The sequence below is a fragment of the Cervus elaphus genome, chromosome 13, assembly GCF_910594005.1.
Source record: "Cervus elaphus chromosome 13, mCerEla1.1, whole genome shotgun sequence".
In the NCBI taxonomy this organism is placed as follows: domain Eukaryota; kingdom Metazoa; phylum Chordata; class Mammalia; order Artiodactyla; family Cervidae; genus Cervus; species Cervus elaphus.
The window spans coordinates 18,373,663-18,398,784 of NC_057827.1; the positions used below are offsets into that span (position 1 = coordinate 18,373,663).

A 25,122-nucleotide genomic window follows, 5' to 3' on the forward strand; every position below is an offset into this window, starting at 1 on the left:
AGCCCAGAGGCATCTCTGACAGTCATGTTGCCAAGGCCTGGGTGTGGCCTGTCCAACGGCCACGAGGCTGTGCTGGATGGAGCCCCTGTGGGACCCGCAGAGCATGGCCTGGCTCCTGGGTGGGTTAACTACACATCATTTCTCCTGAATGGACCCGGAAGTGTCCCCGAGGTCCTAGATCCCCTCCTCCTTCATCACATGTCAACACCTTTGGGTTTTCTTTGATACTCTTCTCAGCTGCTCCTCCCAGCCCTTCCATCTTAGCCCCTCCCCTACATATCCCAGTTTCTCAGAGCCTACCCTTAGGCCTTGTGAAGCCCCCTCTTCCATCGTTCATCTACATGCCCACAACTCCCAATGCACCTTCAGGCATGGTGTGCTCCAGGTGCCAGAATCACAGAAGAGCCCAGACACCCACCCCCCACAGACCTCAGACCTGACCGGCACTCATGCCCCAACCTGCCTTCCCCCAGGGTTCTCTCAGGGGATGGCAGCCACCCAGTCATGCGGAATCAGGGTGCTGTGGGCACTCCCCACCCTCTCTTCCCAGGTTTCCCCTCTAGATCGCCCAGCCTTCAGACCCTCCCACTCAAGGACAGCAGGGACCACTCCCTCGGGCCCTCTGCTGTGGCTTCTATATTAGCTCCCTGTCTGCAGAGAAGCACTCCTTGCCAAGTGCTCCCTTGTGAGACCCAGATTTCCAAAATGCACAGTGCAACATGGCGCTTCCTCCTTGAAACTCTTCTGGGTTCCCTCATCGAGTCCCACTGCTTTCAAAATGAGTCAGCACAGATCCTTAGCCATACACAGGAGACCCTTTCTGGGCTGGCTCTCTCGGTCCTCACCTTCACCTTCTCACACACCCACCAGCTGCCTCCACGGAGCGAGGGGCAGTTTCCGGAATGTGTCAGTTCACAAGATCGTCCTTGGAACACTATCCTCTGTCTCCAGAATCCTTTATTCTGTTTTCCATTGACTTAAGTCTGCATTTATGACCTGCCAGCCCCAGGTCGTACCTGGCATAAATATGTATTTGGCGTGGGGGGTGGTTTGTATAATGTTAAGTCTTTTATAATTAAAATGCCAATGGTAAAAACTCAAGGGAATAGCCATTATAAAATATGAAACATTGGGCTGGCCAACAAGTTTGTTCGTTTTAAAACCTTTTTATTTTATATTGGGCTACAGCTGATGAACAATGCTGTGATAGTTGCAAGGAAGAGGCAAAGGGACTCAGGCATACATACATGTATCCATGGTCCCCTAAACCCCCTCTCCCACCCAGGCTGCTACATAACATTGAGCAGAGTTCCCTGTGCTACCCAATTGGTTATCTGCTTTAAATACAGCAGTGCATGGAAAAATCCGGGTGCATTTTTTTGCCAACTCAATATCAAGTTTTGACTTCAACAATTAGAAGTAGTGGCAGCCCTCACCCACGTGAATTGATGGAGATGAAAACAGCCGTGCCTCACCAGGGGTGGGCGGGTATGAACCATCTTTTCTCACCGTCCACACCACTCCCTGTTGTCTTCACTGAGCTGTTTCATTTATTTGTGTGACCTGCCTAGACTTTGAAGGCATCTGACTTTGGGATCCCCAGACCCACTACTACTCAGGCAGCAAAAGTCAGCTCATGTCACCTTCCCCATGACCTTTCCTGACCCAGAAGCCTCACTTATGCAGGTACAGCAAGCCTACAGGCCCCGAGGGTGTGTAGGCAGTGGCGTGTGTTCATGCTCAGTCGTGTCCAACTCTTTGCAATCCCCTGGACTGTAGCCCGCCAGGCTCCTCTGTCCGTGGGATTCTCCAGGCAAGACTATTGGAGTGGGTTGCCATGCCCTCCTCCAGGGGATCTTCCCGACTCAGGGATCGAACCGGCATCTCTCGCGTCTCCTGCGTTGGCAGGTGGGTTCTTCACCACTGAGCCACCGGGGAAGCCCAACAGGAAGTGGCAGGGGTTACTAGTTCCCTGTTCTCTTTCAATGACAACTGACAAGATGCTGACTGATACAATCAACCACAGCAGAAGAGGACCACCGGGGCACTGTCCTCCCCACCCCACACACAAATTTCAGAAGACAAAAGTTCTGGAGGTGAGGATTTGGGAGCTCCTTCCTCTCTGTGAAGTGGCACGAGGCTGCCTTCTGGGACTTGCTGGTTGAGTCACCAACTGATAAACCATTAAGAGGAAGCAGGCCTGGGCTCTGGAAGGATCCTCAGCCCTGAAGTCTCAGGTGTCAGCTGCGGTCTCCACCCACATCCCCACCCCGTGTTCTACAGGACTCCAGGGCTCTGGACAGGAACTAGGGGTGGAACCTGCCCTTCAGGTCCTCTCCGGGAGCTCCTTTCGGAATGCCTGGGAGCAAAGCCCGGACAGCAAAGCCCAGGGACAGAGCTCAGGGCGGAGAAAACGAACGCCAGCCCTGGTGCGTGAAGGCAGGGAAACAGACTTCTCCCAAAACATACCACTGCAGCTGGCAGCAGGTAGGGGGTGGGTGCAGGTGGGCGTAGGGAAGATGGTGGCACCTAAGGCTGTGCCCAGGCTGATGCTAAATCAGGCGTCTGAACGGGGGTTTGAGGAGCACTCTCCTTGGGTGGACAGGGGAGGAGTGTGCAGCACAGAGTTAACACGGCCTGGGCGCTCACCACGGGGCAGACACGGACCAAGTTCTCACTGTGGATTTTTCTCCTTTTGTCCCTATAGCAGTCCCAAGAGGTGGGCCTTTTTATGACCCCTATTTTGCTTAGATAGGTTAAGCAGCCTATCCAAGAGTTGCAGGATTTGACCCTCAGTCTGATGGATCATTGCCAAATCAGGAAATATTGCAAAAGGTGGGGGTGGAGGTGAAAGCCTGAGCTCAGTCAAAACTGGGGCTTAGTGTAATAGGAGCAAACCCCGAAGAGAAGCTGGAGAGCAGGGCCAGGCAGTCCTTCTACCTGGGACACCATACCTGACTCCAGAAATGCTTGCAACATCACCTGCCTGCAACATCCCCTGCCACCACCGGCCACAGCTACGAGGAAGAGGTGTGAAGCCAAGTCAGGACACGGGGAGTGTGCAAGGGGCCTGGGGTCGTCCCATCTGACTCGATCCCTACCCCCCTCACTCCAGGAGACTTTGGCCCTAATACTTGGAATGTTTCCAGCAGCCTCAGACAGGATGTTCAGGCTGTGCAGAAGGCTGGGAAACCGGTTTCTGTTCTAAACAAGCAGGAGGGAGAGGAACAAAGGTGGGTTAACAGGGTACCCCCTCCTTTGCTTTTCCTCTTGCCCTGAGCATCGGTCCAGACGTCCAGGGCGGGCTGGGGCCCGAGGTGGCATCACAGTTACAGGCTCCCTACCTCCAGGGTCTGGGCTGGTGGCTTTGGATGGTGCCCGGGGGGACAGTGTCCCAAGCTCTCACTGAGGGCTCAGTATCTGGGGGCTCCCTCAGAGCCTCATCCTCTTCCCACTTCTCCTGCTCTCACATGCCTGTAGGAAATGCCGGGGGAGAAGGCCAGGGTGAAGGGGTGACACCCTGGCCCCTCCCTGGGGCTTAGAATAATCAAGATGCAAAGAGAAGGGACCTCCCTGGATGCCCAGGGGTTGAGAGTCTGCCTGCCAAAGCAGGAGACTGGAATTTGATCCCTGGTCCTGGAGGATCCCACATGCCGCCTGCAGGGCACCTGGGCCCGTGTGCCCAACTACTGAGCCCGCACTCCGCAAAGAGAGAAGCCACTGCGCCGAGAGGCCTGGCACTGCAACCGGAGAAAGCCCACGCGCGGGGGCGGAGACCCAGTGAGGCCAGAAGGGAACAAAAAAGATGCAAAGGGAATTCTTTACCTGCAGACTTCCCAGTGGAGTGACCGCAGTGGAGCGACAAGTGGATGGGAAATTTAAGCTTTTTCTTCTACCTAGTAAAACACCCGCACGTGAGCGCTTTGCATGGCTACACGCAGAACTGCGTGATGCTGCCGGCGAGAACCGGGAGGGGGGCACAAGGCTTACCCAGCACCTGGCCTCGGGGACCAGGGAACGAGGTCTAGCCTCTAGTTCTCTTGATGGAAATGCCTCTTTGACCCAAAACTGTCAGGAAATGAGGCTGCCAGAAAGAACACAGGCTGTGATGAGATCCCTGACTCTCCCTTCAGTAGCGGAGCATTTCAAATGGAGCTTCCTCAGCCCTTAAAATGAGTAAACCGTGACGAGTAAAAGAGATGATGAGTATGTATGAACAACTTGGCAGATCCTGTTTGTAGTTAATTTTCATTATTGTTCCTGGTAAACCTTTTTGAGAGGAGGCCTTCTCTTCTTTTTGCTCTAATAAGCGTGTGTTCAGGGAGCCCCTACTTTGTAATGGGCCCCGGGCTGGGCTCTGGGGTCACGGTGGGGGATGGAGACAGTCTCCAGTCTGAAGGTGCTTAAAACTGAAATTTGGAGACGAGAAGCTCACACTCGCATGCACAGGAAACACCCCAACAAAGGAACAGAATCAGAGACCTCAGCCATACACGGGAGATGCTGAGAAGGAACCAGGAGAAGCAGTGATTCAAGACTGAGGGTGTATGTGGGAGTGGGCAGGGGAGAGCTGACTGGGAGGTGGCGTTTTGTTAGAACCCTAAAATACAAGGGGGGCAGCCTCAGAAGTGCTATGGGAAGAGCATCACGCAGAGGAGTATGCACAAGCCAGGGTCCCAAAGCAAGAGGAGCCTGATGTGTTCATGGATCCCAGTTTTCCCAATTTAAAATTTATGTTGTTTCTGGGACCTCCTTGCCCCATAATATGGCCTGTGAATCTTCATCCTCACCTCTGTTTATTGGTCCCATTTTTGCCTCAAGATTGTGGCATTCTCCTACAACCTCCCCCCTCTTTCCTTCTCTTCCCTCATTGTTTCTTTACCTTATGTTTACAAATACGCTTTTTTATTTCTAAAATATTCTCCTCCTGACTGCTCTCTGCCCCTGACCTGGTTCTCTTTGCTTCTCAACCCTCTGGCAAGGCTGGACTGGAATCACGTCCCGCTTTGATCAGGGAGCTCTCTGAAATTTCACATCACTTCACCACGCCGAGGAAAGTTCAGTTCAGTCGCTCAGTCGTGTCCGACTCTTTGCAACCCCGTGGACTGCAGCACGCCAGGCTTCCCTGTCCATCACCAACTCCTGAAGTTAGCTCAAACTCATGTCCATGGAGCCGGTGATGCCATCCAGCCATCTCATCCTCTGTCGCCCCTCCTCCTGGTGCCAGGAGCCCGCAGATGCCCCGCTGGTGGCCCTGGAGCACCCTCATCCCAGGCACGCTCCGGCAGGGCTGCTCACACCCACCCTGCACGACCCAGGTGACCGCTTTGGCCTCTTGGTTCTGGCACTTTTGGTCCTTCACCATGGCCTTTGCTCATTTTGTTCGTCCAACTCTCGTAGCTTAATCCTGGGATCTCAGCAACATTAAAGATGGCTTCAACTGTCTCCCTCCAGCTGGCTTCCAATCTCCATCTGAGCTCTGACCTCTCCCCTAAATATTATTCCTTACATACTGGTCACAGTTACCTACCATCTACGGGACCCTAGAGAAGTCCATCCCCATCTTGGGGTCTCACTGCCACGCCTGGAAAATACAGGGAAACGGGCTGGCTGGCTTCTTTTGTCCCTAAGCTCCAATAATTGGTGACACAATGATTTTTAAATGTCTTCATTCCCACATAGATGAACTCTGTCCTCTTAAAATCATCATGTTTAAAATTAAACTCCCCATTAAGGCACAGCTACCCCTCTGGATTCTGATACACACAGTGGGCTCAGCCATTCCTGACGATCCCAGAGTGTTGTCATTTCTTCTCTGTGACCAAGACTCCCTAATTCTTTCTTCCTTTCCATTCATAGCCCCCTGCCCTCCAGCCCTCCCTCCATGCTGCTCCTACAGATGACCCAAGTGGTCCCCCCCCCCCCCCCCCCGCAGCTTCTGCCCCTTGCAGCAACATACAATCTGCACATTCAAAATATTTCAAGGGTCACAATTGTTCATAGCAGCTCGTCTTCAGCTTTGTGGGTTCCCTGGAGAATCCTTTAAAATGTATGGATCCTCTGTCCAGAAAAATGCCTAAAATGTCAAGAGGTCTATGGGCTTCCCTCGTGGTGGTGATGGTAAAGAATCTGCCTGTAATGCAGGAAACCCGGGTTCGATTCCTGGGTTGGGAAAAACCCCCTGGAGAAGGGAATGGCAATCCACTCCAGTCTTCTTGCCTGGTGAGTCCCATGGACAGGGGAGCCTGGTGGGCCACAGTCCATGGGGTCACAAAGAGTCGGACTCAACTGAGCGACTATGGATCTTCCGAAATGTATCACAGGCTCTTTAGAGGTCTTTAGAAACCAGCTGAGACCAAAGCTACCACTCAAAGAACCTCCTTTTTTGAGTTCCAGAGCCCCTGACAATGTGACTCTGTACCCACCGTTCTATCCTGTTTCCCTCCACCCTCGGGTCCTCCTAAAGCCCCCACTCCAGCCAAGCCCCGAAGGTAGCAGCAGCTCCTTGATGGGCACGTGAACCTTCTTTGGCTCAGGCCATTCTCCCCATCTGAATCATCAACTTCTTTCTTCTTACAGCTGTCTTGGAGCATTCCTTCAAGTTCCACACCAATTCCACCTGCTCCAGAAAAGGTCTCTCTTGCTCTCCGCCCCGTGTGGACTTCCTCTTTGGAGCTCCTGTAGGTCTGAGTCATCAGCCATAAGCATGATAAGGTCAATTTTTGTTTCTATGACACGGCGAGGCTCACCCCTGAGGCCAGGGACTGTCACTAGGCTGAGATGCGTGCTGCTGATAGTGAATCTTCCTGATGACTGCAGGAAGAAGGCTTCCAAAAGGCTCCAGCTGGGCTCTGAGTGATGCCAGCTTTTCTATATTTTATTACACACACCCATGTGTTTTCTAAAACATAGTATGAAAGTGAAAGTTAGTTGCTCAGTTACGTCTGACTCTTTGTGACCCCATGGACTATGGCTCCCCAGGCTTCTCTGTCCATGGAATTCTCCAGGCAAGAAAAAGACACATGTATCCCAATGTTCATTGCAGCATTATTTACAATAGCTGGAACATGGGAGAAACCTAGATGTCCACTGACAGATGAATGGCTAAAAAAGCTGTGGTACATATACACAATGGAATATTACTCAGCCATAAAAAGGAATGCATTCGAGTCAGTTCTGATGAGGTGGATGAACCTAGAGCCTATTATACAGAGAGAAGTAAGTCAGAAAGAGAAAGATAAATATCATATACTAACACATATATATGGAATCTAGAAAGATGGTACTGATGAATTTGTTCACAGGGCAACAATAGAGAAACTAGAGAACAGACTTATGGACAGGGGGAGAGGGGAGGAGAGGGTGAGATGTGTGGAGAGAGTAACATGGAAACTTACGTGACCATAAGTAAAATAGATAGCCAACGGGGATCTGCTGTTCGGCTCAGGGAATTCACACAGGGGCCCTGTAACAATCTAGAACAGTGGGATGGGGAGGGAAGTGGGAGGGAGGCTAAGAAAGGAGGAGACATGGGCATACCTATGGCTGATTCTTGTCAATCTGTGATAGAAAAACAAGAAAATTCTGCAAAGCAATTAACCTTCAATTTAAAAAATAAATTAAAAAAAAAAAAAGAATACTGGAGTGGGTAACCATTTCTTTCTCCAGGGGATCTTCCTGACTCGGGAATCAAACACAGGTCTCTTGCACTGTAGGCAGATTCTTTATTATCAGGGAAGCATGGTATACTGAGCATGATTTATCTCGAACACCAGTCCTGCTGTAATAGGAAGATTCTCCAAGTGGTACTGAGATGTGGGGAATAAGGATGCCGTGAGCTCCTCTTGCCTGCTCATCAAGAGGCTTCACTGAGATGTGAACACACCTACTGAGATGCTGGGCATGCGGAAGACCCTCCGTGTGTAAGTTTGCCTTCCTCCTCCTTTAGAGTGACTTTTTTTCCTTTTAAATGTAGAGCAGGTGGTAGGTGAAAATAGCTCAGCACCTATTTATTATCCTGCTCTAGGACTTCAGGGCGAGAAATTTAGAGGCATAGCAAAAGGATTAGATGTTTCCAGCGAGTCTGAACTCACTCAACAGGGAAGGTACCCAGTGGTGATGCTGGGGAGCTGGAGAAGATCTGTGCTTTCTGGAAGCTCCTTTACAGATGGGGAAATTGAGGTCCTCAGAGCTCAGGGCCTGCCCTCGAGGTGACAGCTCTCCCAACTCTTCCTCACCGGTGATGATGACACATTTCTCATCATCACACAAGAATTCTCTCCTCCATCAGATCACAAACTCCTTGAGCACTTTTTCTGTGCTGAGTTCATCTTTGCTTTCTCTATGATCCAACAAATGTTGGTAATCAACCCTGAATATTCCTTGGAAGGACTGATGCCAAAGCTCCAATACTTTGGCCACGGGATGCAAAGAGCTGACTCACTGGAGAAGACCCTGATGCTGGTAAAGATTGAACGCAAAAGGAGAAGGGGGTGACAGAGGATGAGATAGCACCCCTGACTCAATGGCCATGAATTTGAGCAAACTCTGGTAGATGATGAAGGACAGGGGAGCCTGGCATGCTACAGTCCATGGGGTCATGAAGAGTTGAACATGTCTTAGTGACTGATCAACAACATCTTTGCATATTACCAGCATCTTGCACAGGGTTTGTGAGCCCCTGCATGTGACAAATCAGATGTTTTGTGATGACTACACAAAGCTCATGGTAACAGGTACCAGTGAGCCATCCTGAGGCATTTCTCCAGGGTCCTGGGATGCCTTATAAGGCTGCTGTTTCTGCTCCAAATCGAGAACAGACTGACTCTTCCAGCAGACGTGGCCCAGGGCACAGAGTGTGCTGGCTACACTGAAACGCTATATTTGAGATATAGTCGTTGAACATTTATCAGATGACATGCCCTGGGTATATGGAGATGAACAGGACTGAATGGATCTTTCCCTCATGAAGAATCATCTTGTGCAAGAGGAAAAAAAAGAAGAACAAAAGCAAACATATCATCATCTGATCCTGGCAGAACAACCCTCTCCAGTGGCTAATCTCTGCCTATTTTCAAGACAGAAAATAAAAACAACACGCACAATGGAACCCTGATGAAGACCCCAAATCTGAAAAGTTGAACACATTTTACTTTATTTTATCTCAATTGATCTCAACTCTCAAATGCTCCAGCTTCAGAAGGTAAGATTAGGTACCATTAAGCTGGCTAGACCAGCATTGATTTAAAAACCCTCCTGGATACTACAGGATAGAGGAGGTTGCAGACCCTTATTAATCTCCTTGTTATCAGCATGATCTTAGCCTGCCAGGAGCCAGCTTGCTAGATTCCCAATTCTGGCCACATCCACATCTGCCTTGCTTCTGTGTACCAGGCCATGGAGCTTATATAGCACCGTGAATTACCCTGCTAAGAAAACTTTATCAGTGAGCTGGTCTTTGTCCATGGAATCAAGGAAGAAGGAAAAGCGGGTTTCCTCTATAAACCAGATGGAACTCAATGGGTCTCAAATCACAGTTACACGGAGCCCATATAACCCACTGTATTTTCTCTTCTTTGACCATGGAAAGGAATAAATAAATGATTGTGGAATGCGGGTTGCAGGGGCTGTTCTGAGCATTTCTCTGGAACTGACTCCTTCCTTTACTTTCTTTGTTCTCCAAACCAGCACTCACTCTCTACCAGGCACCGTGCAAGGGGCTGAAAGTACTAAACCAACGCAGCCCAGATCTGAAATGGTCCTAGCCCCGCTAAAGTCACAGTCTAGCAGGCAGGAGAGGCACCATGCAAGAAATGTGAACTCTGAAAAACAGGGCTTCCCAGGTGGTGCTGGTGGTAAAGAACCCATTTGCCAATACAGGAGACGTAAAGGACATGGGTTCAATCCCTGGGTCAGGAAGATCCCCTGGAGGAGGAAATGGCAACCCACTCCAGTATTCTTGCCTGGGAAATCCCATGGACAGAACAGCCTGGCGGGCTACAGTTGATGGGGTCTACAAAGAGTTGGACATGATTCAAGTGACCTAGCAGCAACAGCAGAGGATGCTGGGAGCTGGGGGGCCAGGAGGGGCCCAGGGGGTCTCTAGTAGTGCTGCTGGGGGCTGGGGAGGAGCTCAACCGTCCTTGCCTTTTAAGTCATCAACAATATTGTTTCATTGGAGGATTCTCTTTTTTTTGTGCACTGGGCAATTTCCCAGATACAGTGAGACATTGTATCTGGAACTAGGTACTTTTTTGGAAGATTAACTCACTCTCTATAGAAGTTTTACAAGGACTTGTCAGGGCTCTGCTGCCAAGGGGTTAGAAAATAGTCCCAAAGAGAAGTCAAGCAAGCACAACATCACAGCATCAACTTCAGTCATTTTTGGCGTCTACTTCCATGTGTTTTGCTAATTCCACTTTACTGACAATATTTTCTTTAAACTGACTCACTTAAAAACATAAATGAGTTTATCATCAAAGGAACCCTTAATATCAGTGCCATAAATAGAATACCAATATCCCTTGCCCTAAATAGAAGGTAACGGCAAAAATAAATAAAATTAAATTCCTGGCTTCCAGCCTGCCTCGAGGCTGTCTTTATCTGAAGTAGCAGATTGGTTTTAAAAGGCTCCCCTCTACTGGCCTTCGATCGCCCCTAGAGGCCTCCCTCATCAATTCCTCTGCTTTTTATAACTGAGGATGGAATTTGGAATTGGATTGCTGGCTGGGCAGGCCACCAAAACCACTCAGGAACCCCAAGAACTCTAGGGAACTGTTACTGCGCGTGCCAGCTGTGAAGTGGGGCCGTCAGCTGTGTGAATGATCACATCCAAGCCAAATGCAGGAGGGGGCTTAATGACACAGGCCAGGTGGCTGAGCAGTTTTCTCTGGAAATTTCTATCACTCGCCCCAGCCGTGGGTCAAGGTTATTCTGGTACAGACACTGCAGCCTCCTGAAGCTCACTTAATACGTCAATTTAACACTTGTTTACGATTTCTCCTTGCCTTACTTCACGGCCAGGGCCTCACTTTGGGAGGGGAAAGAAAGAGAAGCAGCTTAATCCACAGGGAGCCAGCCCTTGATGAAATTCAGTTATTTTTTTGTGTTTATTAAGCAGTTACTTTACACGAATCTCAGTTTACTCATCCATAAAATGGTTTCTTTCCAGGGTTTTAATGTGTGTGTTTTTTAGATCTTGCCATGTGGCAGGTGGGATCTGAGTTTCTCAACCAGGGATTGAACCTGTGCCCCCTGAATTGAAAGCTCAGAGTCTTAACCACTGAACCACCGGGGAAGTCTTGTCCAGGGTTTTATAATACATGTGTGAAACAGCATATGAAGACTCCTGGGTGCGCACAGGCATCTGGCTGTAATAATAGCCATTATTGATTTTTCTGACATCCATCTAAGGGTCAAAGCCAACTCTGATGGGCAACAGGGATTGTCAGACAACTTTCCCCTGGTTTGACGGGTCAAACCAAGGTCTTTGCCTTGGGCTGGGGCTCTGCTGAAAGACCATGAGACCAATTATTCCCACCAATGCAGGGAGCGTGTATACAATTTGCCTGGGGCCTTGTTCCGATGCAGATTCAATTTCATCAGGTGTGGGTTCCAGGGTGAGGCCTGAGGTTTTGCTTGTCTACCCAAACCCCAGATGAGGCCCCTGTTGCGGGGCCAAGGGCGGCACTTTGATCCACAAGGCTCTAGCTCAACGGTTCTCCCAGTAGGGGTCCTCGGAGGGAGGGGTCAAAGGTATAGCATCACTTGCAGCTTGTCAGTGACACCAGTTCTCAGGCTCCACCCTGGACCTGCTGAATCAGAAGCTTGGGGGTGGCCAGCACTGTCTGTAACAGCCCCCAGCTCTGGCACTTCCGGCCCCTGGAAACCGCAGCACCAGCTCAGGTCTGTGGTTGTATGGGCGTTGTCCCGCCTGAGCCTAAAGGCGACAGACAGCTGCCTCTCAGCAGGTCCCAGCCCAGCAGGATGATCTCTGGGGATGAGTATTCTGGGTCTCCCTATTCAGACTCACCCTGAGCCACAGACACTGGCGAAAGCTACTCACACACAGGTGGTAAGGAAAAAGACCTCTGGGAACCTGGTCTGGGAGGGGGGATGGTCTGGGTTGTCTGCACCCTTGGCCTCCCCTTCCTTCCCCTGCTCCCCTTCCCCACCACTCCATGACTTCCATGCAGTTTAGACTTTTACCAGACCATATGGGTCCCTCCACTGAAGTTAGACAGCAAGGCAGGCCAATGAGTATTTACAGTGTCCACAAAAAGTGTATGTTTGCACATACACTTACTTGCACATACACAGTCCTAAATCCCAGGCGTTGGGAATTTGCCCTCCCCCTCTAGCAAGTGTAACCAAATATACTCATAACACAGTAATGGTTCACATTGATGTTTTTCTAATTCTAGTACCAGTTCTTTCCTCTTTTTCTCCCTCTGCTCCTTCCCCACTATGCTTTTTGGTACTACATTATTTTATGAATTAAATAGCCATGGAATTAAAAGACACTTACTCCTTGGAAGACAAGATATGACCAACCTAGACAGCATATTAAAAAGCAGAGACATCACTTTTCTGACAAAGGTCCATCTAGTCCATGGTTTTTCCAGTAGTTATGTATAGATGTGAGACTTGCACCATAAAGAAAGCTGAGTGCTGAAGAATTGATGCTTTCAAACTGTGGTGATGAAGAGGACACTTGAGAGTCCCTTGGGCTGCAAGGAGACCAAGTCAACCCTACAGGAAATCAACCCTGAATATTCATTGGAAAGACTGATGCTGAAGCTGGAGTTCCAATACTGTGGCCACCTGATGCGAAGAGCTGACTCATTTGAAAAGACCCTGATGCTGGAAAAGATTGAAAGAGGGATGAGAAAGGGACAACAGAGGATGAGATGGTTGGATGGCATCACCCACTTGAGGGACATGAGTCTGAGCAAACTCAGAGAGACAGTGAAGGACAGGGAAGTTTGTTGTGCTGCAGTTCATGAGGTTGCAAAAAGGTGGACATGACTTAGCGACTAAATAACAGCAACATTCCTTTCTTATGTATACACCACATTTTGCTTATCTATTCGTCCACTGATGGACATTTTTTGGCTACTGAAAATGATAGTGCTATAAGCACAAGTGTACAAATACCTGTTCAGATCCTTGCTTTGGATTCTTTGTGGTATGTGCCCAGCCGTGGAATTGCTGGGTCAGATGGTAATTCTATTTTTAATTTTATGAGGAACCACCCTACTGTTTTCCACAGCAGCTGCACCATTTTACATTCCCATCAGTTATATTTTACTGATGCCTCAGAACACTATGAACAGGATACCATCAACTCCTTTAGAAAGTTTAGGGAGCTGAGGCTCAGAGAAGGGAAGCCCCCTGCCTGAGGTCACACAGGCAATGAGTGTCTCATCAGTGATCAGTCCCGCAGCAGCTCCCAGGGCCTCCAGAGGTGCGGTCCAGGGTCTCCAAGCGTGAACAGTGAGTCTGGCTCGTAGGGAAGACTTGCCAGTTCTTCTGTGTGTGTCAGTCGCTCAGTTGTGTTTGACTCTTTACAGCCCCCTGGACTGTAGCCCGCCAGGCTCCTCTGTCCATGGGATTCTCCAGGCAAGTATACTGGAGTGGGTAGCCATTCCCTTCTCCAGGGGATCTGCCCGACTCGGGGATCGAACCCGGCCTCCTGCAGTGCAGAAGGATTCTTTACTGTCTGAGTCACCAGCGAAGCCCCAGTTCTTACAGACAGGAGAAAAGGAAGACCCTAGGCTGGCAGCTGGGAGAGATTTACAATGCAGACCTAAGGGAGTCATATTCTAACGATGCTGAAGGGCAGAGCTTTGGCCTGGGTACCCGTAGGCTGGGGATGGGGCTGCGGCACCTTGGGCTGGCTCCATCCCCAAGGCTGGCTGTTCTTTAAGGAGCTACTTGTCTGAGGGCTGCTGCCCTGCTGCTTCGGGGGAAGAGGCTCCCAGCTCCAGCCAGGACCCTCACACCACTGCGGGTTCCTCTCCCACCCTTCGCTTCACCTCTCCTTCGAACAAAGCCTATAGACTGGGGTGTAGTTTGGACAAAAGGCAGAGTTCACTTACGAGTCAGCTCCCAAACCTCAGGAGCCTCAGAATGCGGTAGGAGAGGGTTTGCTGCTTATAGGAGAAGAGCAAGTGCAAGTCACCTGCCGGATCAGTTTACCAGCTCATTTTCTCTGGGTGTCTTAGCCTCCCTGCTCCATTATTTAAGCCACTCTGGCATTTACTAAGCAAGAAGGTGTGAATTAATCCTGCGGATCACTCCTCCAAGCGCGGCCGATATTCTTGTGCTTGAAATTGGATATCGGAAACCTAATGGCAAGCACCCATGTGTCACTGGACTGTCCAAGGGTGTGTCTGCCCCTGCTCAACGTGGGCTGAAATGCTGCACCCACGTATGGGGTCGCCACGGTGTTCGGGAGGCTCATCTGACCGGCCGTGAGCCCTTGCTGAAGTCCCAGTGTTTCCAGTTTCCTTTTGCAAACCGTCTTTGTGGTACAGAAAATGGCCCAGGGTGGGAGGCGGGAGACAGGGGACACAGAAGTCATCGAGAGCGTGGTGATGGAGTTGGGCAACGCTGGTTGGCATCTCATTTCCTTGTTACTGGCTGTGTGACCTCAGCAAGACTTGGTCCTCTCTGGGCCTCCAGTCCCTCATCTGTAGGTGAACCAACTCGGCAGCTCCGAGTACAACGTCAGCCCCTAGGAAAGAGGCTCCCTGGGCCCCTACAACCTCCCTGCAGAAGTCTCCTCCCCACCTGCTTCCTTCCTTCCTTGCCAGGATCCAGGAAGCTGACCACCCTAGCCCTTCTGTCTTTCCCCAGAAAAAAATTCTTCCAGGCTTTAATCATTTGTGTTGTTTTTTTCTCTTCCATCAGTGTGTGTGTGTGTCTCCTATAGTGAGTTGATCAAACAAATGCACTCCAGAGCCACTCTGATGAGACCCGGCGGGGGCAAGGAGGGGGCTGGGGGAGAGGGAAGGAGGGAAGGCGGCAGGGGAGCACCATCCAAAACAAGACGCCGCGGAGCTGGCCATCGTGAATCGCATCCATCTCCCGGGCTGCCATATTCCATTACAGCCTCGCCTCTAGCATCCTTCTCCGGAGTTCTCCTCGAGCGTGGCTGCTTCCCAGGTTTCTCTCTCTCCCACAGACCTCTCTCTCTCCCAGCTTTATCCTTTGGGGGAATGGGCGTGCATGTTTCCCTCACTGGATGTCATCTCGTACATCAGTTATAGATCGCTCTCCTGATTCCCTGGAACCTGGGTTCACATCCCAGCTCTGCCACTGACTGGCTGGGTGACTTTGGTCAAGTTGCTTAACTGTCCTATGCCTCGGGTTGCTCATCTGTATAACGGAGGTAATAACAACATGGGCCTCATAGGATTGTCGGAATATTACAGGCGCGAACAGAGCTAAGGTGCTTAGGCTGTCATATGCACGCAACAGATACGCCAAAATAATAATAATAATAATAAGACCATTGTTATTCTTTGCTGCCGTCAGCCGCCGCTGAGAAAAGATGTGTGAGGAGTGAGCCCCTGTTTCTAGAAGCAATGCTCTCTGTTTACAAGGTAAACTCAGATCCCAGACTATAGGTTTCAGCCATCAATAACATTTCCAAAAAAATTGGGGCTGGGAGACTTCTGGGATGGTCCCATGGTTAAGATACCATATTTCCAGCACAGCAGGCGTGTGTTTGCTCCCTGGGTGGGGAACTAAGATCCCCCACTGCACTCCTCCAAAAAAACATGTTGGCGCTCAGTTTAGGAAAAATGTGTAACACTACTATCTACCATCACCCTCTTTTAGGAAAGAAAGGACATCAACACCCAAAAGAAAAAGAACATCATCTCAGAAGATAGAAGAGTTCTCAGGAAATGACAGGTTGAAAACTTGAAACTAACAGAATTGTCATGGCTACATTGTATCTCTTATTTTCTCTTTCCTTTTTCCTCCTGGGTCACCACCCATCTGCAGATCAGCATGTTGAACCGCTGGCCTCAGGGTCATTTCAACCTCCCCCCATCAACTAAGAGGCGGAGGAGAAACTGCAGCCTTGAGTCTTTAAAGGGGACCAGGAACCAGAGCTGCGTGCCTCCGTGCTCCTGTAATAATGATAGCCAAATGCTGGAGAACTCTGTGACAGAGCAGAGAGCTTCTTTCTCAAAGAGCAATTTCAGAACTCAAACACACACCCACACAGGGACTCGGGGTTTCCAGGAGCAGTCAACCAGGATTCCAAGTGCCAGACGTGTCCGGGAGGAGCCCACTCCCTGCCACCATGGAACAGACACCTCTGGAGCAGTGCCCTTTGCCACTGCAAAGTCTGCGACAGCTGAAGCTAAGAAAATGCTAGGACAAACAGGTCCCGTCCGGACACTGGGCGGTTTCCTAGCCGAGTGACAAATTGCAGGAGACTGGGGAGAATTTAAAACCAGCCCAGCTGCCGCCCAGAAGAGTGACTAATCTCAACACTTAAGGACAAGCCCCAGACCAGCAGTCACTCAGACACAGGGGATGGTTTCCCTGCTTGCACATGGGGCTTCCCTGGGGCTTCTCCTGGAGACATGGATCTGTGCCCGCCTCCTCGTGGGAGGCTGCCACCTGACCACCCCTCCCACCCACCCCCACCCGCCCCCACCCGCCCCCAGTGGTGTTCATGTTCCTACCCACCCCCATTCTTTGTGATTATTTATTGGCTGTGCCGGGTCTGGGGTGCTGCTCAGGCTTTTGTCTAGTTGTGCCGAGTGGGGGCTACTCTCCAGTTGCGGCGCATGGGCTTCTCATTGCAGTGGCTTCTCTTGTTGCAGAGCACAGACTTCAAACGTTGTGGCACATGGGCTGAGTTGCCCTGCAGAATGTGAGATCTTCCCCAACCAGGGATCGAACCCATATCCCCTGCGTTGGCAGGCAGACACCTAACCACTATTTCACTAGGGAAGGCCCCCCGCCGCCCAACTCTTTTCACTGTATCTTTCCACCTGCCTCATGAAGTCATTTTTGCCTGAGGCAGCTGAAAAGGGCAAGGCTCCTGAACCCCACTGAGGGTCCTAGAAGCTGCTTAGACGTCTTGGCCGATCCATCATGATTCCCTGGTTTGACCAGTGTTTATCAGAACGCCACTTAAAGGTGCTTAATAGAGAAGATCTTTGAGATGATGCACATTGGTCAATGGCCATGAACTTGGGCAAACTCCAGGAGACGGTGAGGGACAGGGAAGCCTGGCGTGCTACGCAGTCCGTGGGGTTGCGGAGAGTCATACACAACTTGGCGACTAAACAACAATGCATCAATCTGACCTCTTAATTCTTTCTCCCTCAATGTTTCAAACACACAACATCTTTCTGTTGTGTTTCTGTTCGACATCCTTTCCGGGGACCAGCCCTTGGAAGGAAACGGCTGGCCTCAAGTTAAGTCTGCTCTCACTGCCAGTGTGGAGATGATGAAGATGGACATAGTGGGCACTTCCTTTCGAGGCAAGAGGAGGATGGTGGGGGTGCTGGCATTATAGGCAGTGGCAGAGCTAGAAAGAGCTCTCTGGAGAAAAAAGAACTGGACAGAGTCTTGGAAGTGGAGCTTTACATCTTTGCATTGTTATCTGAACTGGCAGCAGGAGCCTTACCACTGGGGCCCCCTCTTTAAGAAACTAAAAAGTTCCTTTTATTCCCATGGCCTGCTCCCCAGCCTTTGAGATGACAAAAACTGGGCCCTCAACTGGGCTGTGACCTCCATGTTGGAACCACATGTAGTGAAAAGCAAGGGGCTTTCTGAGCAAGTGGAGGATGTTTAATTGCTTTACAACTGTGTGGACCTTTGGTGGGGGAGAGCTTCCCTGGTGGCTGAGATGGTAAAGAATTCATCTGCAATGCAGGAAACCTGGTTTCAATCCCTGGGGTTGTGACGATCCCCTGAAGTAGGATATAGCAACCCACTCCAATATTCTTGCCTGAAGAATCCCATGGATAGAGGAGTCTGGTGGGCTACTCCATGGGGTGTCGAAGAGTCAGACACAACTGAGAAACTAACACACAGACCTTTGGGAGCAGAAAGGGTGAATGCTTTTATTTGCCATGTGCTTGGCCCGAGACGAGTCAATCGTAAAGGAAATCAGTCCTAAATATCCATTGGAAGGACTGATACTGAAGCTGAAGCTCTAATACTTTGGCCACCTGATGCAAAGAACTGACTCATTGGAAAAGACCCTGATGCTGGGAAAGACTGAAGGCAGGAGGAGAAGAGGACCACGGAGGATGAGATGGTTGGATGGCATCACCGACTGGATGGACATGAGTTTGACCAAGCTCCAGGAGTTGGTGATGGATTGGAAAGCCTGGTGTGCTGCAGTCCATGGGGTTGCAAAGAGTCGGACATGACTGAGCAACTGAACTGAACTGGGGCCCAAGTTTGTTCCTTCTAAAAATACTTTATGGGCTCTATTTACTAAACCATATACTTATCACCAGGTAGCTCCATGGTAAAGAATCTGCCTGCCAATGCAGGAGATGTGGGTTTGATCCCCGGGTAGGGACGATCCCCTGGAGGAGGGCATGGCAACCCACTCCAGTACTCTTGCTTGGAGAATTTCATGAACAGAGGAGCCTGGTGGGCTACAGTCTGTGGGGTTGCAGAGTTGGACATGACTTAGCAACTAAATGGCAATACTTATCACCAGGGGCCAGGGGAAAGGGGGAAAGACATAATCATTGAGTCCATCTCCTTAGGATACTGGGATACTAAGGGTATACAGAGGAGGAGCAGCTACACCAGACTGTCCAAGGAAGGTCTGGGTCCTGGAATGCTTTGCAAAGGAGGTGATACTAGCTCTAAGCCTTAAAGGAGGAGTCAGAGGAAGGCAGGATGGATGCGGCGGGGTCAGGAAGAATAGTGTGTGCAAGAAGGCTGTTCCAGAAAGCAGTAAGTGCACAAGCAAAGGCACAGTTGCCTGAAGTCATGGTATGTTCCAGGGAAATGTGAGCAATACAGAATGGCTGGAGCCCAGGAAGACTGGAGAGACAGGCAGGGACCAGATTACGTATTATCTTGTATGCCACACTAAAAGCAATGGGAGCCTTTACAGAATTCCACTCTCTCTGAGAAGTATTTATAATTTGTAATCTACAACATCCCCAATTTGTAAAACCTAAGCAATTTTAAAACCTAGCAACCCTGCTTTACAAGGGGAAAGAGGCCCTGAGTGGCGAATTGGTTTCTAAGAAGGATATCTATTTACAATTTAAATTTGATGCTAGGAACAGTTGGCAACAAGGACTTGGAGCAAGTCAGTTAAAAACCAGACTTTCTTTCTGTCCTATTTTATCCTCCAATCATGTTTATACTTGAGTGAAGTACACGAGGACTGGGGCGAAGATTGGGCTTTAAAAAAAAAAACAAAACGTTGCCTCATCTTGTACAGGTATGTGTGTTTCTTACGGAGTGCCTGGACTTCAACTGTCCAAGGTCATTCCCTTCATCCCCACTTGGACTCATCCACCAAAAGGTGCACCTCACTCATCCTTGGCTGATGGCAGTAGTTGCCAGCTCACGGGTCTGATGATCAGAGCTGGTTCATTCATCACCTTCCCAGACAGCGTCTGATGTCTGACTGGGGTGCACCAGGACCCTGGCCATGATGTACTAGAGGGCATCAGTTCTGACCAATCAGATGTCCGTTCTAAGAGGGTGGTGCCCTAGAGGGACCAGTTGTTAAGCATCTTTTACTGTCAGCCCTAGTCCAGAAGCCTGGATGCCCAATCACATGGTGTGTAGAAGTGAGGAAGGTACATTCAACTGACATCAGAATCAGAGTTGCAATGGAATGGGAGATTTCCCCCCTTCTGAAGCTTTAGTCCAAGGCCACACCTGAGAGTTTGGGATGCCCAAGCCCATGGCCAGTGAACTTGTAACCAGGGGACAGCACCAAACTGAACCTGAGCGGACCGGGGGCACTTTTGGGAGACGAGCCCCAAGTCCTTCTCAGTCTTCATCACTCACCTGCCCTCATTCTAAACTGCTGGGGCGGGGGTGCTTACTACTAAGTCAGACCACATCCTTAGGGAAACTGGGCCTTTGGAAGAACTCAGGGGAATGAGTTAGGAAGGCCAGATCTGAGACCTATTCTGTATTGCCAGTACAGGGGGCAAAGAATTCAGATAAAGGGCAGTCTAGGGCAATCAAGGGCAATCAAGGCAGGGACTTGGGCTTCTCATAGAATTAGGGTCACTGGCTTTATCATGAGCAAGTTATACAATCTTTCAGAGCTTCAGTGTCTTCACTGATGACCTCGAGGTAGCCATAGTACCTAGCTAGTTCCAAGAAGTTTGGTGAGGACTCAGTGAACTAGCGCTTAAGTCATTTATTGATTTCACTTTTTAAATTGATTTTTTGATCTTACCATGCCAAAAATAATCCTGGGGGCATGTGAGATCTTAGTTCCCCAACCAGGGGTCAAACCTTCACCCCTACAGTGGAAGCACGGAGTCTTAACCCCTGGATCGACAGGGAAGTCCCGAACTAGTGCTTTAAAGCAGTAAGTGTGGCGTCTGGCGCTATTTGTGCTTGACAAACAGTAGCTCTTGGGGCCACTTAGCAGGGGACCACTGGGTCTCCACAAGGATGACACGTGTTAACATCTACAAAACTCTTGGCGTAGCTCTTGCTTCAAGCACTCAATAAATCAATAAACGTTAATGACCCTCATCGTCTTCATCTGTGCCATTGCCATGCTTTCTATTATGATTATTATTACTAGCTACATCCTCTTTGGGAGTTCCCAGGTGGCACTAGTGGTAAAGAACCCACCTGCCAATGCAGGAGACATAAGAGACGTGGGTTCAATCCCTGGGTCGGGAAGATCCCCTGGAGGAGGGCATGGCAACCCACTCCAGTATTCTTGCCTGGAGAATCCCATGGACAGAGGAGCTTGGTGGGCTGCAGTCCATAGGGTCGCAAAGAGTCAGACATGACTGAAGCGACTTAGCATGTGTGCACATCCTGTTTGTCCAGAGTTCTGTTATTCTTTTATGATTAGAGAACTCACTTGGGGACTGGGGCATGGGGTTATAAGTGATGACACCAGCTTAAATGAGCAGGCTTGCTCTGTCCTCAACCAGCCAGGGTGTAATCTTGGGTAAGTGATGCTACTTCTCAGGGTCAAATTTACCCCAATTACAAAGAGAGGAGGTTTCTTAGGCGGAGCCCTGCACTCCCTTTTTGTTTCAAGACTGTGAGTGTTAGCCTTCTCTAAGGATGCCATGCATGTCCATCACCGGGCCAGACCCCAGGGGGATATTTATCCATTAGATGCCTACTGAATACCTTCTGTGTGTCAGGTTCTGAGGCCACCGTGGTGGGCAAAACAGCCATGCTCACAACTCTCTCTTGAAGGTTATACTCAAGACGAAAGCTCAGGGGATGATCAGAAAAAGTTTGGCTTATGATTTTGTCCAATGGACTCTAAAATTTGGGGCTGCTGCATAAGTTGAGGGGAGCTTTTACCAAAGTTCCACCCAATCTCTGATTGAGAATTTGAATTCACTCTTCAAAATCTTAACAAAGAACTCATCTTCTTACATTTTCTTTTCCCATTCAACCCCAGGGAGGCATTTCCACAAGCAAGTAAGTTAGAAAAGGAACTGTGAAAATCATTAGTTAGCAAGAGACGTGTCTCTAGGGAAATAGCCCCTGGAAGAAAGCCGTGCCCTTCGAAACCCCTTAGACGATTCCTTGGGCAGGACAGAACTTCTGAGAACACCACATCAAAAGGCTTAATACTAAAAGGAATCAAGAGCTTAGCAAAAATGTATCTCAGTTTTGTTCCTCTAGATAACACACATGAAATCGTCTTTCCTGTTTTACTTCTCATTTGTTAATCCTTGGAAATTTTACTCCAAAAAGAGATTTTTTTCCCCTTCCTTCCTTCCTAACAGATCACAGGGTCCTACCACTGTCTTCCAGAAACAGTCATCCTTTAACAGAACCCCTATTTTCTCCTAGGGACCAGCACTGCGGCAGCTGATTTGCAGTCTTCCGGGGCACAGGGTTGGCGCCACAGCCCCATGGTCTGACGTTCGATTCCGAGTCTCCCGGGAAGGCAAGGCATAGGTTGAGGAAGATAGGAGTCCGGTGCCTGGCGCCCCTCACCGGCTACTGTGCCAGGGCACTTACTGCACTGAGCCCCCACTGGCTGTCCAAAGTTGGGGTGCTCCCAAGGATTAAATAAGTGACTGAGCTTGCAACTCGGCTTGTAAGCTTGGATTCTGTTCCTGGGCTCCATGTTCTTCCTCCTCGAGTCATGGCAAATCCCAGATGAGTGACCCATGTGTGGGGCAGACTGGGGGTGGCGCTTGAGGAGGGCTGAGGGAGAGGACTGTCTCAGGCCTGGGTCAGGACTGGTCAGGCCAGGGGTCAGCCTGAGGACAGCAGCACCAGAGGCGGGGGGAGGGGGTAATGCCACACGATAGAACACATTTGACTTGTTTGACAATTTTCCCCAAAGTGGGCCCAAGCAGAAATGTGCCCCTTCCCCAACCCCAATGAAATAGATCTAAGGAAACACACCCACAGCAGAGGAGCCCTGGCTTTTAAGCATATGGTAAATGTCCTTCTTAGCTCCCCTCTTGGAGCTTATTTCCGGATACCCTATTGAAACAACCTAAACTGGGGAGTGGGTTTACAAGGTATTTGGCAGGAAAATGCAGCATTATATGCAAAGTGATTTCCTGATCATATTTTACAAATTAAAAGTCACTGGTCTCTAGAAGAAATTCGGGAAAATTTCAGTGACGGGACAAGCAAGCAATCCCTAACAGCGCCCAGCTCTTAAGTTTTCCTGGCACAACAATGGGCAGCCGCTGTTCCTTCCCCCGTGGGTCAAGGTCACCAAGTGGCTCGGCCAGGCAGAGCCCACATCTTGGGGAAGAATGGGTGTGTGTGTGTGTGTGTGTGTGTGTGTGAAGGGGGGGGAGCCGAGAGGAAGGCGCTCCCCACCGCGTCCTCCGTCACCCCAAGACTTGTCCTACCGGATTTGCTTTCCGATCCACAGTTTTGAGACGAACGGCTACCGAAAGGAGCGTTTCTCTTATCTCCGCGTGGGAGCCTGTCGTGTATTACTTGAACAGTATTTGTGAAAGTTTTCTGAGCTCTTGGAGAAATCGAGGAGGAGGAGGGAGAGAAAGAGAGCGGGTTCTTGAAGAGCAGGGGACTTCCCAGAAGAAATGCTGGGGTGGCCAAGCCGGGCAGGGGCGGGGAGCAAAGGCGAGAGCAGGCAGTGGCGCCCGCCCCCCGGTTTCAGTCCTTAGGGCCTTGGCATCCTGGGCCAGGGCTGGCATTTCCCTTTGGAGGAACCTGTCGGCTCAGCCCGCCCTCAACTAGCGCCGAGAGTGAATGAAATAACCAGCGGGACAATGGAGGGGCGCGCGCGGCGCGGGACCAGCGGGAGGGAGCCTGCCCGGGGCTAGCCCCACGGAGGAAAGGGACTTTCTGCCCACTCTGTGACCTCGCTTTCTCTCTGCTCTGGGCCAGGAGGCTCTCCAAAGGGCCTCTCAGAACCCTGGATAGCCCCCTCCCCACACTTGCCCATCGCGGGGTGGAGGCTCTTTGTGGAGAAGGGCTGGCCAGCGTGCGGGCGGCAGCGGGGCGGGGCGCGAGCCTCAGCCTCCCGGACCCACAGCCGGTGCGTCCCGCGCCGCGAGTGCGCACTCCTGGAAGTCCTGCGCCAGGACCGGGGCTCTCGGTCCCGCCCTTGGAGAGATCGGGAGAAAAGCGAGGGCTAGACCGTGTGCCTGGGAACCCCGGGCCCCCGCCCCGCCCCAACCCGCAGCCAGGACAAGCGGGTGGCGGTCTAGACTTTGCCGAAAGGTCTCCGTCTCCGAGACCAGAGCGCACAGGAACCCGGGGGCGCAGGGGGCGCGGCGGAATTAGCTGAATGTCCAAAACCACGTGAGGGTGGGGAAGGGATGTCAGCTAACCCCTGCGCGCTCCTACCAGCCCGCGCCCCAGTGCTGGGCTCCCGGGCAGGCGGGAGGCGCGTGTGCGTATCTGGGTGCCCTGGGGACCCTCGCCTTCCCGGGAGCCCGTGGAGAGCCCCCGCCTTTCGCCCTGGGCCCGGGGATCCCCTCCCCCAGCACAGAGATCCCCGCGCGCCCCCTGCCCACTTTGCTAAGGCGAGAAAGCGGCCGAGCCGGAGACAAAGAAACTCCAACCTCCTCCACTCTCGGCCTCTCCGCCCGCCCCAGACACTCCCCGGCGCCCTCCCTCGACCCCGGCGACGACGCGCGCGGACAGGCCGAGGAAGGGAGGCAGGGTGGGCAAGTCTGCTCCCCTACGCGGGCCGGCTGGAGACTGCCAGTGATCCCGGCCCGGGCACTTCCCGCGGCAGCCGCGCCCCCGCCCTCCGCTGCGCAGACAGTCCCGGGCCCCCGGCACCGCCACCCGGGATCCAAATCGTTCCCCACCTCTCCCGGCGAGCGACAGGGGGGCGCGGCGCGCACACAAAGCGGGTGCAAGGGTGGATACAGAGTGCCGGGGTGGAAGAGATTCCGCCCGGGCTCGGCACGGGCCCCGGCGCAGCTATTTATTTACCCGATTTCTTCTTCGATCTCGGAGATGTCTGCGAAGATGAGGAAGACCACGAGCAGCGTGAGCGCAGCCAGCATCCAGCTCCGGAACTGCAGCTGCATGGTGGGTTCGCGCCCACCGGGACCCGCGCGGGCCGGCGAGAAGAGCTGGAGCTGGGGGGCGCAGCGGCAGGCGCCCGAGCCTCGGCGCGCAGCCGGGCAGACACGCTGCGCTCCGGCCGAGTCCGGGCCAGCAGCGGCGGCGGCGGCAGCAGACAAGGGTTGCTCCGGCGCCGCGAGCCCGCTCGCTCGCTCTCAGCTCGCGTCCGCCCCTCCTCTCCACTCCCCTCCCCTCCCTTCCCCCGCCCCGCGCGGGGCCCGCGCGCAGTTTGACAGCTTCGCTCCGCGCCCCTGCTCTCCTCCTCCCACTCTAGGCAACTCCAGTGTCCAGCCTCCGGCCTTTGCTTCTCCCGCCTGCCTTCTTTTCGCTCCCGAGGACGCTGGAATGTGGCCGGAGCCAGCCACTCCCCAC

General features: G+C 51.5%; 1 protein-coding gene across 1 annotated transcript in view; it reads right to left on the reverse strand.

Moving 5' to 3' along the window:
• ST8SIA2 (ST8 alpha-N-acetyl-neuraminide alpha-2,8-sialyltransferase 2) overlaps positions 1 to 24,880 on the reverse strand; it is a 76,109-nt gene extending 51,229 nt beyond the window's left edge. The window contains exon 1 of the mRNA XM_043922499.1: positions 24,616 to 24,880. Coding sequence (XP_043778434.1) covers positions 24,616 to 24,713 — 98 coding nt within the window. The 5' untranslated portion in view covers positions 24,714 to 24,880. The remainder of the gene's footprint in view (positions 1 to 24,615) is intronic.
• Positions 24,881 to 25,122: the final 242 nt, after the last annotated feature.